Consider the following 16,748-nt stretch of genomic DNA (forward strand, 5'->3'; position numbering starts at 1 on the left):
GTTTTAAAGGCGCAATATTATCGTAACACAGAAGTACACCCCCTCTACTTTGTTTCGAAATAGTCTCCAGCTTTGTGTGAAAGAACACGCTTGGTTAGTAAGAACTTGTAACTGTGGTGACACGCAAACACGAGAAATGGCAAATACAATACCTGGCGGAGCGGGCTCCCAGGCTAAAGCCCATGTACCCTTCAGCAGGCAAAGAATCATCTCCCAACTCTTTCAGATCCTGGGGTCCGAGGTATTTGTCCGTATCCCCTGTCATTGCATCCTCACCTGCCAGTACAAAAGCCAGGCTGAAATCAGAAGCTACATGTATTGTAAATGTTTGTGTGCTTAGTAAGTCATAACGCCCTCCTCTGCTCGCCAACAAGGAATCAATCCTGTCACCCCCACTTTCCCTAAGGCTCTTTCCATGTAGTACGTCAATTATCCACCCTCTGAACAGGCCTGAGAAAATAATTTTATTGGGGGCAAAAGTAAGAAACAAAACTCAACCTTGATGTAAATCCAATAAAGTTATACGAGGGATGACTTTTGCCTTCAGCAAGCTAAAGGGTTCCTCTGTACTTTGCACCATTGCACTTGCTTTTGCTTCTCTTACCAAAATGCCTGAGCTGACAAACTCCAGTTAGGTTATTCTGTATGCAAGAAAAAAAACCAACCAACCAACCAAAACCAAACAACCACCAAAAACCTGAAAAAAAACCCCCAACCAACCCAACAAACGACCACCAAACAACAAACAACCCAAAAACAACAACAAAAAATCCAAAACTTGGCTGTGAGAGCTACAGCCTGTTTGCCCACCAGTACTGAAAAGTGCAGCAAGCTTGGATGGACGCTGAGTAAAAGAGGCGGCTCTCCTTAAATGTAGGGGGCGGGGGGGGGGGGAGGATTTTTTTTTTTTTCTTTTTATCACCTTCTTCCCACCCCCAGGTAGATTTCCCGAAGGTAGGTCCTTCCCTGCGGCGGCAGCGGGGGGCGAGGGCAGGCGGGGCCCCGCAGCCGGACAAAGCCCCGCGAGGGACGCGGGCACCGCGGAGCAGGAGGTGGTTGGGGGCTTGGTTTTTTTTAGAAAAAAAAATGAAAGGCAGCAAAGTTAAATCTTCGGAGAGGAGGGCAGAGGCCGCAAAGGGTTAACGGAGCGGCTCACTCTCGCCGGGAGCATTTGCATGCCATTACATCATGCAAACCTACATTCCTGCATTGACAGAGCAAGTCCAAAATATGCCTTTCGCGGCTGCAGGATCCCCCCACCCCGCTCCCTCCACGACGCGGAGCAGGGCGAGCTCCTTGCAGGCTCGTTACTTGCCGACCGTTCACGCTCTCCTCCTTTGTTGCGAACGCGTTTTAGGTGTGTAAAAGTTGCACAACAGAGAAGTTCAACAGCGTGTTCTGGAAGGTAAGTGACTCCGCACCCCCAGCCTTACGTTTTCCACTTTCATTCAAGGAGGTCAGGCTAGTTTCCATTCACCCCACTCAGGAAACCACAGGCGAGCTCTGGTGTTAAACTAACAATCCATTCTAAAAATACCCCTTCAGCTACCGCTTTGCAAACGGCAAACACACACACCAACTTTCTCCTGGAGCCCAGCAACAACCAGTATTTTAAGCAACAGTTTAAAAGCTCAAATGTTCATAATACACCAGAAAGCATTCAAAAAAACCAGAAACAGAAACAACATATATTAAGTTAAACTTTAAAAAAGTCTTACTGTTTTGGAAAGCCATTTTCACCAGCCTGGTCTATAAGAATTTTTTCCCTGGTGTTTCCAAGAATTCCTATTAGTCCTATTAGTCCTTAAGCAGTGATTTAGAGTTAATCTCCAAACCAGCACAAGCAAACTAACCCCTGTGGGTCATATTCGCTTTCCACACAACTGAGATCTTCTTAACACCTTGATCTCTTCGTATGTATTTTAGAACACGTGCATCTTGGTCCGCTCAACTCAGATCAAAGTTCTTTGCAAATATGAAACAAAATGAAAAATAATGACTAAGGTTTTTTTTTTTAAAAAAAAAATAAATCCCCTTTTAATCACTCTGCAGACATCCCTTTAAAGCTTCTGCTGATTGGATTACAGCCTCCCTTGGCAAGCCTCTCGGATGGTGACATAAAGGCAGGCACTCCGGTTATTTGTATGTAAATAGGGGTGCTGCGAGGGTGTAGGTTTGCTGTAACTTGATGCCGGGGCTGAGCAGGGAGCGCGGGGCTGCGGGGCAGGGCGCTGCGCTCCGCCCGCCGGGGCCGGGCCCGGGCCCCCCGCCGGCCCGCTGCCGCTGCCCGCTCCCCCGCGCCGGTCCCGGGTGCTGCCCCCACGGCCTCCGCCGCCCGCAAGCGAGGGGTGGTGCGGCCAGTGGGAAAATGCAGGAGCGTGGGACAGCCCCGGAGAGGGCGGGGGTACGGGCGGCTGGAGGCAGCTACTAACCGGACCGGTGAACGGGGAAGCCTCTGCCCTTACACCACCTGCGCCACTGTAAGGAACAGGCGAGGCATTTCGAGGTGGAGAACGATTAAAGAACAAAAAAAACAACACTATTCCAGTCGAGCTGCAAAATACATTAGATGTTATCCTGCTCTGCAGCTAATCCAGCCAGAGCAGGATTACTCTGATGAAATGCTCTCATCAAAGGAAAAGCTGCATCTAGGAGTGGTAATTTCAAAGAATTCCAGACATTGTTTCGTGATCGTGGGAGGCTGGAGCAAAAAGGGTGGTGCACGTTTCAGCAATCCCGCTCTGTTTAATTAGGCGCCACAGCCTAATCCTCTGCCTTTCAGGTGAGGAGCACAGTGTTTGCTCACTCACAGCATCCTGTATTCCTGCAGAGAGGTCCCACAGAAAAGTGAAGACAAAATTAATCTCCGAATGCAAACAATAGAGAAATGCCCAGAAAAGTGAAGCCCCGATGAAAAAAAGGCCAAAGAAAGAGAATACTGCATGGCTTTGCTGCAGTTGCCATCCTTCCCTTCATAATAGGTGTGGAGAAAGAGGATGTCCCTGTTAATAGGGGGCAAATGTAGCTATCACAAGTATTGGAAACTGTTCAAAATCCAGGAAAGAACAGTAGGTCAAAGCAAAGGCACATCAGTTCTAGCATACCTTGTCTCTGACAGCAGCCACACAAGAACATAAGAACATGAAACACTGAAAGTCCTCCAGGACATTATTCTAGCTGGCAGTGATTTAAGCGCATATTTTCTAAACCTGCAAGAGGTTTGTATAGTCATGAGCAGGTGGGTGGTTTTCCTTTTTTAAATTCTTCCAGTTACACTATGAACTCAGGTAAACTTTTTGCATTCCCCACACCAAGGATGTGTGCAAGGACTCACACAGTTCAACTACCTGTTGCAGAAAGAGCGGCCCTTTTGAGTCGGATCTGCCTCTCGCTGGTTTCACTGATGCCCCCTGTTCTTGGACTTCTGGAGAGGCAGCAAGCATTATTGCTCATTTTGCCACCCACTATTTTACACTTCTAGCCTCATTCAGTGCTTTTTTTCTGGGATAGTCATCCTACTCCCTTTACTCTTTTTCTCCCTGGGAAGCTTTTCCATACCTCTCATTACATTTTCCCATCTTCTCCCCATTTTTCTCATCCCTCAGAATGTCTCCTACAGCTGGAAATTGCAAAAGCACAGGATAGGTGCTCTCTTTAGAAGCCAGTGAGAAATACAGGCACTCTGGCAGCGGGAGAGAAGGCATCATGTGGCTTGGGAAAAGTCCCAAGCAAAATTTATAATCATAGCCTGGGATCCAAACGGACATTTGTCATTGGCTTTGCTAAGGATTCCTCAAGTTTTTGCCACTCCCTCTTCACAGCCTGTCCAGAGCTGCCCGATGGCAGAAGAGGTACAGCCACAGGGAAGAGCAGGATGCTTGTATTGTAGCCAAGGTTTTGGTTTCACACAAATATGGAGAAAAGCCAATACCAAACCACTGAAACTTTTATGAATCTGTGAAATTTTATGGAGACAAAGAAACTCAGGAAACTTTAAGCATAAAAAGATAATAAATGAAAGCCCCTCCTAAAATGATCTGTAACAGACTTTCATATGCATGGGGATGCTCTGACCTGTCTTAAATGCACTTAAATTGCTGTGTCTCCGCACCTCCTCAGGGGTCAGGCAGTATGCACTCTTGTCCTGCTAGGACATCTGTCTAATCTGCCAGGGATTGATTAGCATGATACTTGATCCTACTGAGAGAGGAATCTCCATTAAATGGGTTTGAAACAGTGTCCTTATTTACACCCAAAAGTTTGTTATCCAGTGAAGACGAAATAAAAAAAATTAAAAGCTCAACAGTAAATATTTCTTGACAATGACTGCCTAAATTCTCAACACCTGAGCTGTTTTTTGGAATTTTTTTCCCCTTCACTGCTCACGCAGTCTCACCCCTTTTTGTATCAGCTTCCATTGCTTGCTGTCCCTTCACCTCTGGCATAGCCACAGCAGCTTTTGGGAGGGTTGTTGTGACAGAGCTCATTGCTGGGTTGTGGCAGCAGGGCTCCAGCTTCCTCCACCAGATTAAAGCTCTTGCACCTGGAGGAATGCTCCAAGGCTGAGCATGCGACTGCAGAGGAGGGGGTTCCCTCTGGGCCTCCCACAGACTCTCAGGCTGTGCTTTAGCATGGCTGATTCCTGTGTCCCTGCCAGCCCCGTGGCCACAGGGCACACTGCTGGGGCTTCCAGCTCAACAGGGCATAGGGTGTGGGCTCACATCTGGAGACAGTAAGAGGAAAGACCCAGTTCTTGCAGTCTTAGGTTTCACATTTATAATATTTGCAATCTCCTTAAAAGTAGAGCACATGTTCAGTGCGCATCAGAATTACTCTATAGTCTTCTGTCAACTTTCTGCTACATACAAAAATAAGCTTTGATTTTTTTTCCCCCCACAAAATCATGTTAACTTTTTTTTTTTAAAAAAAAAACCCATAATTTCTTTTTTTTGTGGTGTAGCAGTTTCCCAGCACTTAACCTCATTTGAGCAGATTTGCCAGAGTAGTCTAGGAAAAGGAAGAAAAGATCTTTCCTCTCAACCAGTCTGACTGCAAACCAAACTGACCTCAGTAGGGAAGAGAAATTACACAATTTCCATGTAAATACTTATTTAGCAGGCACAGCAAGACATAAACACACGGAAACAGTTTCCTGAGATTTGTCTCTGAGCTCTGAAACAATATGTTCCAAGCCTTCAATTTCTCCTATGAGAGAATCCTTGAGGATTGTGGCATATTGAGAAATCATTAAACAAGTTTCTCTCACTGAAGATTTGGCTGATGACATGAACATTAGCCAAGTGAGGGAGAACTTGGATTTGAGTAGTAAATTTGTGCCCTTGTCTCACTTGGAAATCAGCTCCCTGGCTATGAGATTTGTCAGAATGCATTACCACCTTGAACATCTTCATTTTGACTGGCATAAGTGATTGCATTGTATATAAATACCCTACCAACACTGAGGAGTTGTGGGGATGGGCATCGGTATATTTTCTTTACAGATGTGCAAGTCAGGAAAGAGAGACAGGCCAGTTGTTATTACCTCAAAGCCTGTAATTCATCAGATGTCTCACACACTGGAATGCTTCAGCATAGGTTAATAAAATACCTATTATTTGATTTGAAAGGTCCCTTTCAGTGCTAGGTTTGAAAATGTCCCTGTTATATATAAACCAGTCTCTTAATTCCCCTAGTAACAACCTGGGGATTGTTATCAGAATGCAGTCTCTAGGCAAGGAATTGATAGTATTATCTGCATTCTTAATTTGGGGTTTGGTTTGGGTTTTGTTAAACTGAGAAATAGTGACTATAAAAGCCTTCCAGAGAGTTGGCCTTAAAAATGATCCCATACATTAAAAACCATGTTGCATATCTTCAATTCTAATATCGAGATTCCATATAGGAACGTTTCTCATCTTGTTCCTCACCACAATGCAGAGGGATACAGCAATCATTACTGCTCTGTTAACTAACATTGCATCATCAGTGTTCCAATCAGTTAAAACAGTACAGTATTTTGAGCAGTACAATAGTCTAAGAGAGTTATTTGGAAAACACAGGTGTACAGTAAGAACACTATTCATTGGGAACTGCAGTAATAGGAACACATTGACAAAATGAAAACAAACCTCAATGCATGAATTGAACAAAAGCTGTACACAATGAACTTTGCTAAATATTTTACACGGTACTGCTTAAATGCTGTAAAAACTAAAAGTAAATACATCACTAGGGATGAAGAAAGACAGATGAACTAAAGTACAAGAAAATCGAACCCATTCACTTTTTTTCATACTAGAGAAGAAAAAACTGCAGCTCTAATGCGAGTGAATCAGGAATCACAAAAATGCCCTCAGGACACTGCCATCCTCCTCATCAACCCAAGACCTTCCTATTTCTGAATGTCACCTGGGAACCTAATTGTGCTGTGGCCTCTGGAAACCTGCAGTTCCTGGTGAAATTCACACAGACCCCTGCACATCCAAACCAGGGCCTGTCTGACCGAACAGGGGCATTGGTAGAGGAGACGGAAGCCGTTGCCAAAGCAGTTTTAAGTACTTGGGGACCACTGAAGCTGTGTCAAACCTGCCCAGCACCAAGGAGAGAGCTGGGATGGGCAGGTTGCTAGAGCCCATAGCTCAGGAGACTTGTTTAGAGGTGCTGAAAACAGAGGGCTTTATTGTCACTTACAGATCTCATGCCACTCTGCAGAATGACGCAGATGAAATCTCAGCTACAAGGTACTTCCTTAACGCTAACAAACACCAACATGTTCAGTCCAGTGCAGCACCCTCTTTATTCAAGGCAAAAGTAATCTGATGTGTTTTTACTGAATGTCGTAACAGAAATGTTATTTAGAAAAACAACAACAACAAAACAAAAAACCCCACCTAAAACCAAAACCCCAAAACCCCTGAAAATACTTTGTTCCAGGCTAAGGTTTCACTATGTTAATGTTAATCAACCATTTCAGAGCTGAATTCACATCAGAATTTAAAAAAACAACAAAAAAACCACTCATTTGTTCTGCTGTTCACATTTGCTGTCAGTTGTTTCTTCCAAAGTGTTTTGATATTTGACCTTTTGGTCCAATATTTAATTTTTCAGTTACAATAACAAAACAACTCTCCACTTCATAGAAGCAGCAGCAAAAGGACTATTCCAGGAAAGTGGAGGTAATTTGATTAAAAAATTGGGTGTAAGAAATTAAGAAAAAGCTAAAGATTATCAACAATAGCTCAAAGATTTTCTGAAAGCATTCTTAATTGTAAAGCAGAAATTATTGTTAGTGGGATAATAAGAAAATTATCTGAAAGGATTAATTTTCAGACAGATGAGATGAAAGGAAGAGGTTTAAGTAAAATATCACTGCAATAAAAAAATGCACAAGTACCTTCTTCAACATCTGACAAATATTCAGCATCACTGAGTATTTCAGGGGCATTGGCTTTACGAACTGCATGATTTAAATAAACAAAATAATTAAATAAAAGCATAGATTATCAATGTGTCAACAAAACAATCAATGTAGAACAATAACAAATGTGCAAAGACCATATGCAGCTAGTATTGTTTGGTTGTTGTTTTTTTTAAACAAACATTTCTTACAGCAACAAAAGACTGAAAAATAAGCAGCAGGATTTTTTTTATTATTTTTTAATACCTTCATCATCAGACATATCAAGAACTTCATTCATGGTTTCGGGTACATTCATTTTGTGCTTTTCTGTAACAGTCTGTCAAAGAAAAAAAATCATTTCAGAGTGCAGACATTTTTCTTAAAATTATAGTTATTTTAAAATTTAAATGCAAGCAAAGTAGGACATTTTTATCTGCAGTTAGCAAAACAAGATTTATTTTTTTAACTTCTCACTTTTCTTTTTATAGATGCATTGAACTTTACATTAAAAAAGACTACAGAAATAAGCAATATCGCATTTGTGTTTTAAGCTATATTCACATTTTCACAGCAGAAAAAGCATGAGCTGAAAGCCTACAAGATGATGATATCAAAAGAACAAATACACTGAAAAGAGTTTCATGTTAAGGAGTTTAATAAGAACTCTTTAAATAGTCTTCTAAATTTTGAGCAGGAATATGTCATCTCTATTTAAACTAAACTCTGAGAGAAGTATTTATCCTTTGTCATTAGAAAAATGCTGCAATTTGGGAACAGGCTAAATCTGTGTGATTTTTTTCAGAGATGCCTCAGCATGAATTGTGTGTTTTTCCCACAAATGAGAACAATTGTAACCACATGCAGGCTAAACGATACCCCTTAAGGAATTTGTGCATGAAAGACTCAGAAGTGGTTGGTTGATTTTCATTCTGATGTTTATATTGACTCAGACTCAAAGACCAATATAAAAAAAAAAAAAATTAGAAGCAGAAACCCCCCAGTTATGAATGCCTGAAACTATTCGTAGAATACCTGTGTATCTCATGAATGACCCGCACAAGCACATTTTACCCTCCAGCTGAGGTACAGCACAACAAGCACTGGTAAAGATTTTAGGGCACACAGGAGACCCTGCAGAGTTACCATTCAAGTAGTACAGTGAAATTTAAAGAAACAACAAAAAAACAAACCAAACAAAAAAACCCCACAAAAAATCCGCAAACCCCATACCAAAAATCACTCCTATCCTTATGGGGGTTTTGTATTTTATTATCTTTAGCAAACATCACTTCTCACCCTTCATACACAAATAAGAAATCATTAACAAGTTCAGGAGAACAAACTAACTTTTCCATTTTCATTTATTTTAAAATATTTCCATTTCTGTCTGGCCTCATGAACACTTATTTGGCAGTTCGTGTTTCTGGGGCTACTGCCATCACTTGATACAGGCAGAAGAGCTCCTGCATACTCAAACATCACAGAACTTATAAAAAGCTTCACACTTGTTTCATTTTGTGGGAATTGTAAAACTTTTTAACACACTGCTGTTAAACTAGCAATATCACAGGACTTCTTTTTCAAGTACTACTGGATGTTATTATCTATGTTTGGGCAAAATTATAGTAAAATTAGCTATGTTCATCCCTGGTTTCATTAAATTTACTTCTGGGAGTTGTTCAGCCCCAAGCCTCAAAAAATAAGTCTCAGCAGTCAAACTGCGCTTTTAAGACCCTCAGCTGTAACTCAGTTTTCATGTCACAGACTTCCAAAGACTGACAATTACACACTTGTGACTGATAAGCAGCATATTATGATTTTCATGGACATGATTTCTGGGCTTCAGAGTAGGTATTTGGGGTAGTATAGGTCTTTCAGCATCTAACATCTAGTGCAATTCACAGCCTGACCCACCATCTCTCTACTCTTCTACAGAACATAAATGATCCGTCACTTATGTTATGCAGCACAAATTCCCCCGGTGTTTTGGTTCTGCAAGCTAAGAATGACTTTGTGATATCAGGGTTCTTGGCATAAAAATGTGGTTTTACTATTCCTGTAGCTACCTGGTTGTGTACTAGGAAATCATTCACATTTATGCCCATATAACCTCCATCAAATTTTTCAGGTTGTGGAAAACTATTCTGGAATCTTTCTAGGGAGAAATGTGTTCCTGAGAAAACCTAGAGAAACCTGTAAGAAAACATGATAATTTTCTGGCATATTCCTTTATACTTCATTGTTCTGAGATTTGTCTTTTGTGTGGTGGATTTTCTGTAAGGTACTATATTCTAGACCACAGCCAGGAAAGTCACAGGAAGAAGAGGCACATGCAGTTGCAGAGTTAAAATCTCTCTGTCATCCCAAATGCTCATCATATTGCAACCACCTGCTTGCACCAAAAGACCGCACACAGGGGTGTTGACAAAACATGGAACACAGTTACTATTTTCCATCTCTGGTACACCTAAAAATACATACGTGCACATACTTCTCTTTTTGATTAGAAAAAGAAGTTACAGAAAAGAAAAAGTAGATTTGGAGCCAATGCTCTGAATTTATGTTCTTTGATCCCAATTTTTGCTTTACTACTCTGGTGGTGCATGGAGGATCCTCACCTCACAAAACTGTTTTCTCCATAGAGCAATTTGGCAAAATATTAGTGAACAAAAGATCTTTCTGAGAATTATCTTGGATTCTGTGAATCAGCGTTTTTCTGATAGCAGGTGATATTCGACCTTTGCTGGTCCAGTTAATATCTCCTGCCTAATGCTGCAATAAGCCTTCCTGAGAGGCAAGACAGATGAGCTGGATTTCATGTATGTGTCGGTGAATGGGTAGCTGGGGCTGCAGGAGCTGGCTGTGGCTGCTTGCAGAAGACAGCCTTTCAGCACCTTTTGAAAGATGCCAGAAATTATGCAATGAGGTGCTTTTAAGTAAATTCCAACCACTTTTTAGATTGGAATAGGTTCTCTTAAGCCAAATACAAGCCATTATACTTCAGTCCCTTGGCAAACCCTCTCAAAAGGCAGAAGCGGCCTCTGTTTACACAAGTCTGCAGGAATGTCTTTTCAACTACAAACCAGCCCGTATTTGTGTGGTTTGTGCCCTAAACAAGATGCGTGGAAAAACTTCACAGCTATAAGCAGTCATTTACACTGCCCATTCTGTGCTCAGTTGGTACTCTTTCTGCATACGTTCTAACAGTGTCTACTACCTTAAAAATACGTTGCTCATGTTTGACGTAATATCCACTTTATACTGCTAAAAGGAAATAGATGGAACTTAAACTGGAATCTCAGTAGACAACAAAACAAAGCTGAATACACTGGCTGAGGAAAAATTCTTCCATTCACTGCTGAACTAATCTGTACTTACAATTGTAGTCATGGTCTCTTCTGTCACCACCTTCAATGTGTCAACAACTGAAATGTAGCCAAGTCGCTTAGCAATGGCGAGGGCAGTGTTTCCATTCTAGCAATTCAAATATTTATAACAAAAGTTGAATGTTAACAAGGAGAAGCATAGAAGCTGCTAATTAACTGTAGAAGAATGCACAATAAAGGCCAAATCAATGTTTTTATGCTGGTAATTGAGACAAATGTATTTTGGATAGTAGGATACATAACTAAGTTTTTAACTCTTTACAGAAACGGTATGAAAATGAAAATATTTTCAGATGTTTGCTATTCTAGTTTTGGAAAAGGTGATGGCATAGAGGACAAGGGGGTGATGGCAGCAGGCTTCCTCTGCTCTTTTCCTCTCCCACCACACACAGTTTTTTTACATTTCCCTTGCTCAAATGCTTTACACGGGGTGGGACAACTGACCTGAGGGAAAAGCAGCAGCCTCGCGGTGGTCCCTCTGCACTTACCACAGTGAGTTCGTTGGGTGCCGCGCCATGCTGGAGCAGAACGTTGATGATGTGGGTGTGCCCCTGCTGTGCAGCCTGGTGCAGCGGCGTGTACCCGTTCTGCAGGCACAGGGAAAGGAAAAGGCTGCAGTGGGCACAGCGCACAAGCCACCTCCACAGAGTAAGTGAGGCAGAGATAGAAAACTCACCTTCGTTTTGGCATTAACTTTTGCAGAGTGTTGCAGAAGGAAGTTAACAATTTTTATGTTTCCGTAGTGGCAGCCAACATGCAAAGGGGTGTATCCCATCTAGAATGAACATAAGCAATTAGTAAATGTGAATACCCCACATCTCCCAGGACAAAAAGAACCCCAAAAAACAACAAACCCAGACATGAAACAGCAAAAATACTGTTAAGCTTTATTTCTTTGGCCTATGTGGAAAATCCTCCAACCCTGGGAAAAAAACAAACTTCTCATCAATGTTGATTCAAGTCCTGTTCTCTGTGAACATCTCTGAATGCCTTGTGTTTCTGTAATCTTCAACACATGCCATGTTGGTTAAAGATTTGCCTTTCTCTCCAATGGTCAGATTATCAGGTCTCTGGGGCAGAGCTCACCTTTTTCATAAAATCATAGAATCGTTTAGGTTGGAAAAGATCTCTTAACATCATCGAATCCCAGGTCCCTAAGTGCCACACCTATGTGTCTTTTAAATACCTCCAAGGTTTGCAAACCCACCACTTCCCTGGGCAGCCGTTCAGTGAGGAAACTTTTCCCAATATCCAATCTAAACCTCTCCTGGTGCAACTTGAGACCATTTCCTCTTGTCCTATTGCTTATTATCTGGGAGAAGAGACTAACACTCACCTCTCTACAAGCTCCTTTCAGGTAGTTGTAGAGAGCAATAAAGCCCCCCCTGAGCCTCCACTTCTCCAGGCTAAATAATCCCAGTTCCCTCAGCTGCCCCTCATCAGACTTGAGCTGCAGCCCCTTCACCAGCTTCCTTGCCCTTCTCTGGACACACTCCAGCACCACCTCAGTGTCTTTCTTGTAGTGAGAGGCCCAAACCGAACACAGTATTTGAGATGTGGCCTCATCAGTGCCAAATACAGGGGATAATCACTTCCCTTGTCCTGCTGGCCACACTGTTTTGGATACAAGCCAGGGTGCTGTTGACCTTCTCGGCCACCTGAGCACACTGCTGGCTCATGTTCAGGCAGCTGTTGACCAACACCACCAGGTCCTTTTGCACCAGGCCACCTGATTCTTGCCCGTAAACACTCAACCCTATTGTCACCATCATTAAGCTCTAGACAATCAAAGCACTCACTAACATACAGTTTAGGAGATGGCTTCCTCTAAACAGGACAGACACTTGCTATTTTTCTCCACTGCATGGAGACAGTCCACTTTCCCCCAAACCTCCCCCTCCTCACACTAATAGCTTGATGACTTTCCAGCAGATGCTTTGCTTGGCTCACATAGATTGATTAATGGGCCTCCCGCTCTCCTGAGGTGAGTCATTGGAATTCCTGGCCCCTTTAAAGGTCAGGTTTCATGGGCCCACTTGATGGGCTCTGAGATGCCAGAAAGGTCATCTTAGCCGGTGTTCACATGGGGCTTCACTATTTTGCAAGCAGGATGAAACGACACTGCCAGTGTAATGCCCTTTTGCTACTCTGTGGGACTTTCAGTGCAGTACTGGACCTATGTTCCATTACCAGTTTTCATGGAAAAATCAATTACTAGGCTGTAAAAATCATATCTGATAACGAGCAACACAAATACACTAAACACATGGTAAAACACACTGCAAACATGCATTGCTGTTGATGTAAAAGAATTCTGCCTTCCGTAAAAGGGTAAGAGGTGACGCTGTTTGAAATCATTAATTTCAGTGGCAGAAAGGTCAGTTATAACATGGGGAAGCATGGCCACGATGCACGTCTTGGCTGCTGGTAGAGCCCAAAGGAGCCACGTGGCCAGAAGGAAAATGCATTGTTTGGTATTGAGCAAGCTGGAACTAGATCCAAAAGCCAACTTTGTGGGCAGAAACACTTAAAGGTGGGCTGGTCTTGTATCGATTAGGCTCCTGCTGTTCTCATCAATGATTAAAGATGAAAAAGTGCCTTTACTTTCCCGCTCTGAGATGAGAAGCCTGGTGCCCAAGAGGTAGAGGCACACAGGGTGTTAAAAGCTGAAGCCTGTCATCCTTCATTTGTACATCCATGTCTGTGAGGTGTGGCCAGGTTAGACAACTTGCTCAAAAGCACTAAGGAGGCAAGTCCAAGGTCAGCCTGGGGTTCAGGAGCTAGCACTACACCACATGTTCAAACCATGAGGTCAAACCTGCTCAGAAGTAAGAAAGAAAAAGAAAGCCTCAAAGGTGAACTGTTTCCAGTAGAGGGAAGTTTGAAGTGTCCATGGCTTTAGACACACCATTTTCTTCATGTCACTCTGGCTCTGACCCTACTTCACACAAGATTACCTACTTTCACTTATATTAACACATGCTAGGAGACAATAGCTATGCCAGTTACTTTAAATTAGTGTGTGTTTTTTCTTCAGTTAATTATGTACCTTTTGCTATCTAAAGAAACTGTTAGTTTTGACAACCAGGATGAGTTAATCAGTGCAAGAAACAGCACTGGATCCACATTCCATTGGCATCAGCAGAATTAAACTTTCTGTTGACTTATATGAACATTGGATCAGATAACAGATGACTACAAGGAACTTTTCCCACAGAATAGTTGTGCACAATGGTAAAGGCTTGAGCGCTAGCTAAAACGTAATCACTGTGAACTGAACACTTGGACCTCATCTTACAGTTACTGTTAGTTTAGGGTTGGCTTAATAGCTTCCTAGCAGGGCCTGGGGTCTGAATCCGATAGGGCTCCCTAAACTGGCCAGAGTCTTCAGGAGAATGCTGAGCATGCTCACAGCCACGTACCTCAAATGCAGCTTCTGTGGTCCCTGCTCCTACACGTTCAAAAGCCATGGCTAAACTATCAAAACATCAGTTTAAAAAAGAATGCTGTGAAACCTCCTCACACAAGAACTTAATTCCCTTCTCCCCCTTCAAAATACAGGCATCTTAACATGACCTGCAAGGTCAATAAAAATCAGACATCATAAAACCAAATGGGGAGATGAAATCCAAAGGGCCACCTGCTGAGAACCCCCTGCTAATAACCCTAAAATGTTAAAATCTGGAGAGTATCAGAAAGGCAAGGGCATCTGATCTCAACTTTCCCTTTGAAGTGATCTCTAAAGGCTCCTCTCTCCATCCTGTAACAATGAATACTGAAGAAGGAGCTATCACCCCCCCGATATATACTGCAGTACATCATCAATTTCCTGCTATAGATGGTATATACAAAGTTTTACATGTGGTACCTTCATAAATGCCTAGAGGAGTAATTATGGACTTTGCCACCCCTGACCAGCCTACTATTTAAATGAGAGACTAAGTGAAAACTTTTCCTCTTTCGCCTCCAAATGTATGGTAGAAAGCATGTCATTTCCATGGTGACACGGTCACTATTCTCCCTGCTACAGCTCTGGGTGTGCCAGGGCTGAAGCTGAAGGAAGCTCCCTCTCAAGGTCTCCATGCTGCTGGCCTGGCTGGGTGCGGCAGCTGGAGGCACGTGCACCGAAAGCCAGCTTCTCTGCTACAGGCATCACACCCGTCCTGAGTCGTGATGTGGGCACCTGCTAGCCTGGTGGCAAAATACCAGTTTCCCGTCTGAACTCCTTGGAGGGGCCTGGGAGCTTTCCTTTAGGTTTGCTATACCCTGTGGTCATCTCACGTCATGTCGTGGTTAACGAGGCAGTGCCTGATGCAGCACACTGTCACTGACAGCAGATTGACAGAGGTCTGACATGGTGGGTCACATCTCACCGGGTATGTTAGACCTCATCAGCAACCGGGGACATCTTTCATGTTTACAGTCAGCAATGTTTGTAGTGAAGGCATTGTGCAAAATAAAACTATTTGGCAAAATGCCCTTCTAATGCCCGAGACCTGGAAAGGTTATCCTTTGCTTCTCATCTACAGTACAGATTCCTTCATTCACCTGTTTCTAGCTTTAGCTCAGAAAGGTATGACATTTATATTTGTATCCCAACATCCTCGCGGAAAACAGATATTCTGTTAACTTTTCTGAAACACTTCAACTGGCAAATTCTGCAATTACACAACCAAATTGATTATAAAAGTAGTGATTCTCATGGATACTTGAGCTTGTTACTTTCATTCTCTACAGAAACGTGTCCAGGAGGCTACAATATTTTGCTTCAAAAGCTACTAATAATTACGAACCCTCACCCAACAATCAGAAAAACCCAGCCCCACAATTACATATATTTCTACACAGCAGTTCAGGTTCAGTTATGTTTACTGGCAAAGTGCCAAGGGACTTAGTAGGCATCCTAATATTAAAAAAGTTACTTCCAAGAAAATCGAGGCTTTTGTTTAATGCAGCTCTAAAGCGCATCACCTTCTGGCAGTCAGCTGCCATGCTGCTTCTAGCTGTTTTGAAGAATGAGCAGCAATATGGGAGTTAGCAGCTGGGAAAGGCTTATCAACAGCCACAAGAATAAGGGAAAAAAAAAAAATCAGAGATACTGAACTTTTCAATTCTAATGGAAAACACAAACACAAGGCATCCCTTCTTGTCTTGCCCTTCAATTCTTTTGAGGGAAATTATCACAAGCCTTATCTATAATGTCAGTGAATTACTTTAATATCCTCCACCAGCAATAACCATCAATCTTAACAGCTTGAATTACTGCATCTTTCTAGTCATGCTGACTCTCAAGCTGCTCTGTTTTTGGTTTTCTGCTGTAAATGTCAGACAATGAAGCTACAGTATTATTGTTCTTAAGGCTAGAAAATGCTCTAGATCCAAAGATCACGAAGCCATCCAGCCTTGATCAAATGATATGGACAAACTTATGTGTACATACACACTTCACTGCTTTGCTGAATCGGGGGCTAACATGTTGCAGTATCTTGCAAACATTAATTATTGCGCACTATTAGCCTAGAAATTTCCACACAAATGTCTTGGTAACAACGGAGCATGTACCAAGAGCCAAGGAGAGAGATATAATGTACCATGAAGATATACTGAAGACATTGTATTTGAGCGTTCATTCTATATTAAAATTACTTTTCTTGATAGCACTTCCCAACAACCACCCTGCTTCCTTCCTATTTCTTTCTGCATCTGAAAATTAGATATTCCAATGGAAAAATTGGATTGCTGTTATGAACTGTTGTAGCACTCAGGCTGGTATGGGGCTCCTGTCAGAACAAGGCAGGCAGACCTGAACAAATCTCCCTGAATAAATCTGAAATAAAAGCCCCAGCTCAACCTGCAAAAAACAATCGTGACCTCTCAGTCACCATTATTTCCTGTCAATACTACAGTTTTAGGAACAAAAGACAGTTTAAGGCCGCCTTTGTTTGCCAGACAGTTGTCAACCA

The 16,748-nt window shown here is 42.4% G+C and overlaps 1 protein-coding gene across 18 annotated transcripts in view; it reads right to left on the reverse strand.

The window, feature by feature from the left end:
• The window catches only part of ANK3 (ankyrin 3), a 374,109-nt gene that overhangs the window by 73,629 nt on the left and 283,732 nt on the right, over nt 1–16,748 (reverse strand). For 14 of the 18 annotated variants that reach the window (XM_055793683.1, XM_055793688.1, XM_055793692.1 and 11 more), the window contains 6 exons: nt 11,462–11,560; nt 11,274–11,372; nt 10,778–10,873; nt 7,664–7,736; nt 7,394–7,456; nt 153–276 (listed from right to left, as the gene is read on the reverse strand). In XM_055793683.1, coding sequence (XP_055649658.1) covers nt 153–276; nt 7,394–7,456; nt 7,664–7,736; nt 10,778–10,873; nt 11,274–11,372; nt 11,462–11,560 — 554 coding nt within the window. The remainder of the gene's footprint in view (nt 1–152; nt 277–7,393; nt 7,457–7,663; nt 7,737–10,777; nt 10,874–11,273; nt 11,373–11,461; nt 11,561–16,748) is intronic. The other 4 variants (XM_055793693.1, XM_055793691.1, XM_055793695.1 and 1 more) reach the window with 1 other exon arrangement.

The sequence above is a fragment of the Falco peregrinus genome, chromosome 1 (assembly GCF_023634155.1).
Source record: "Falco peregrinus isolate bFalPer1 chromosome 1, bFalPer1.pri, whole genome shotgun sequence".
NCBI classification, from domain to species: Eukaryota; Metazoa; Chordata; class Aves; order Falconiformes; family Falconidae; genus Falco; species Falco peregrinus.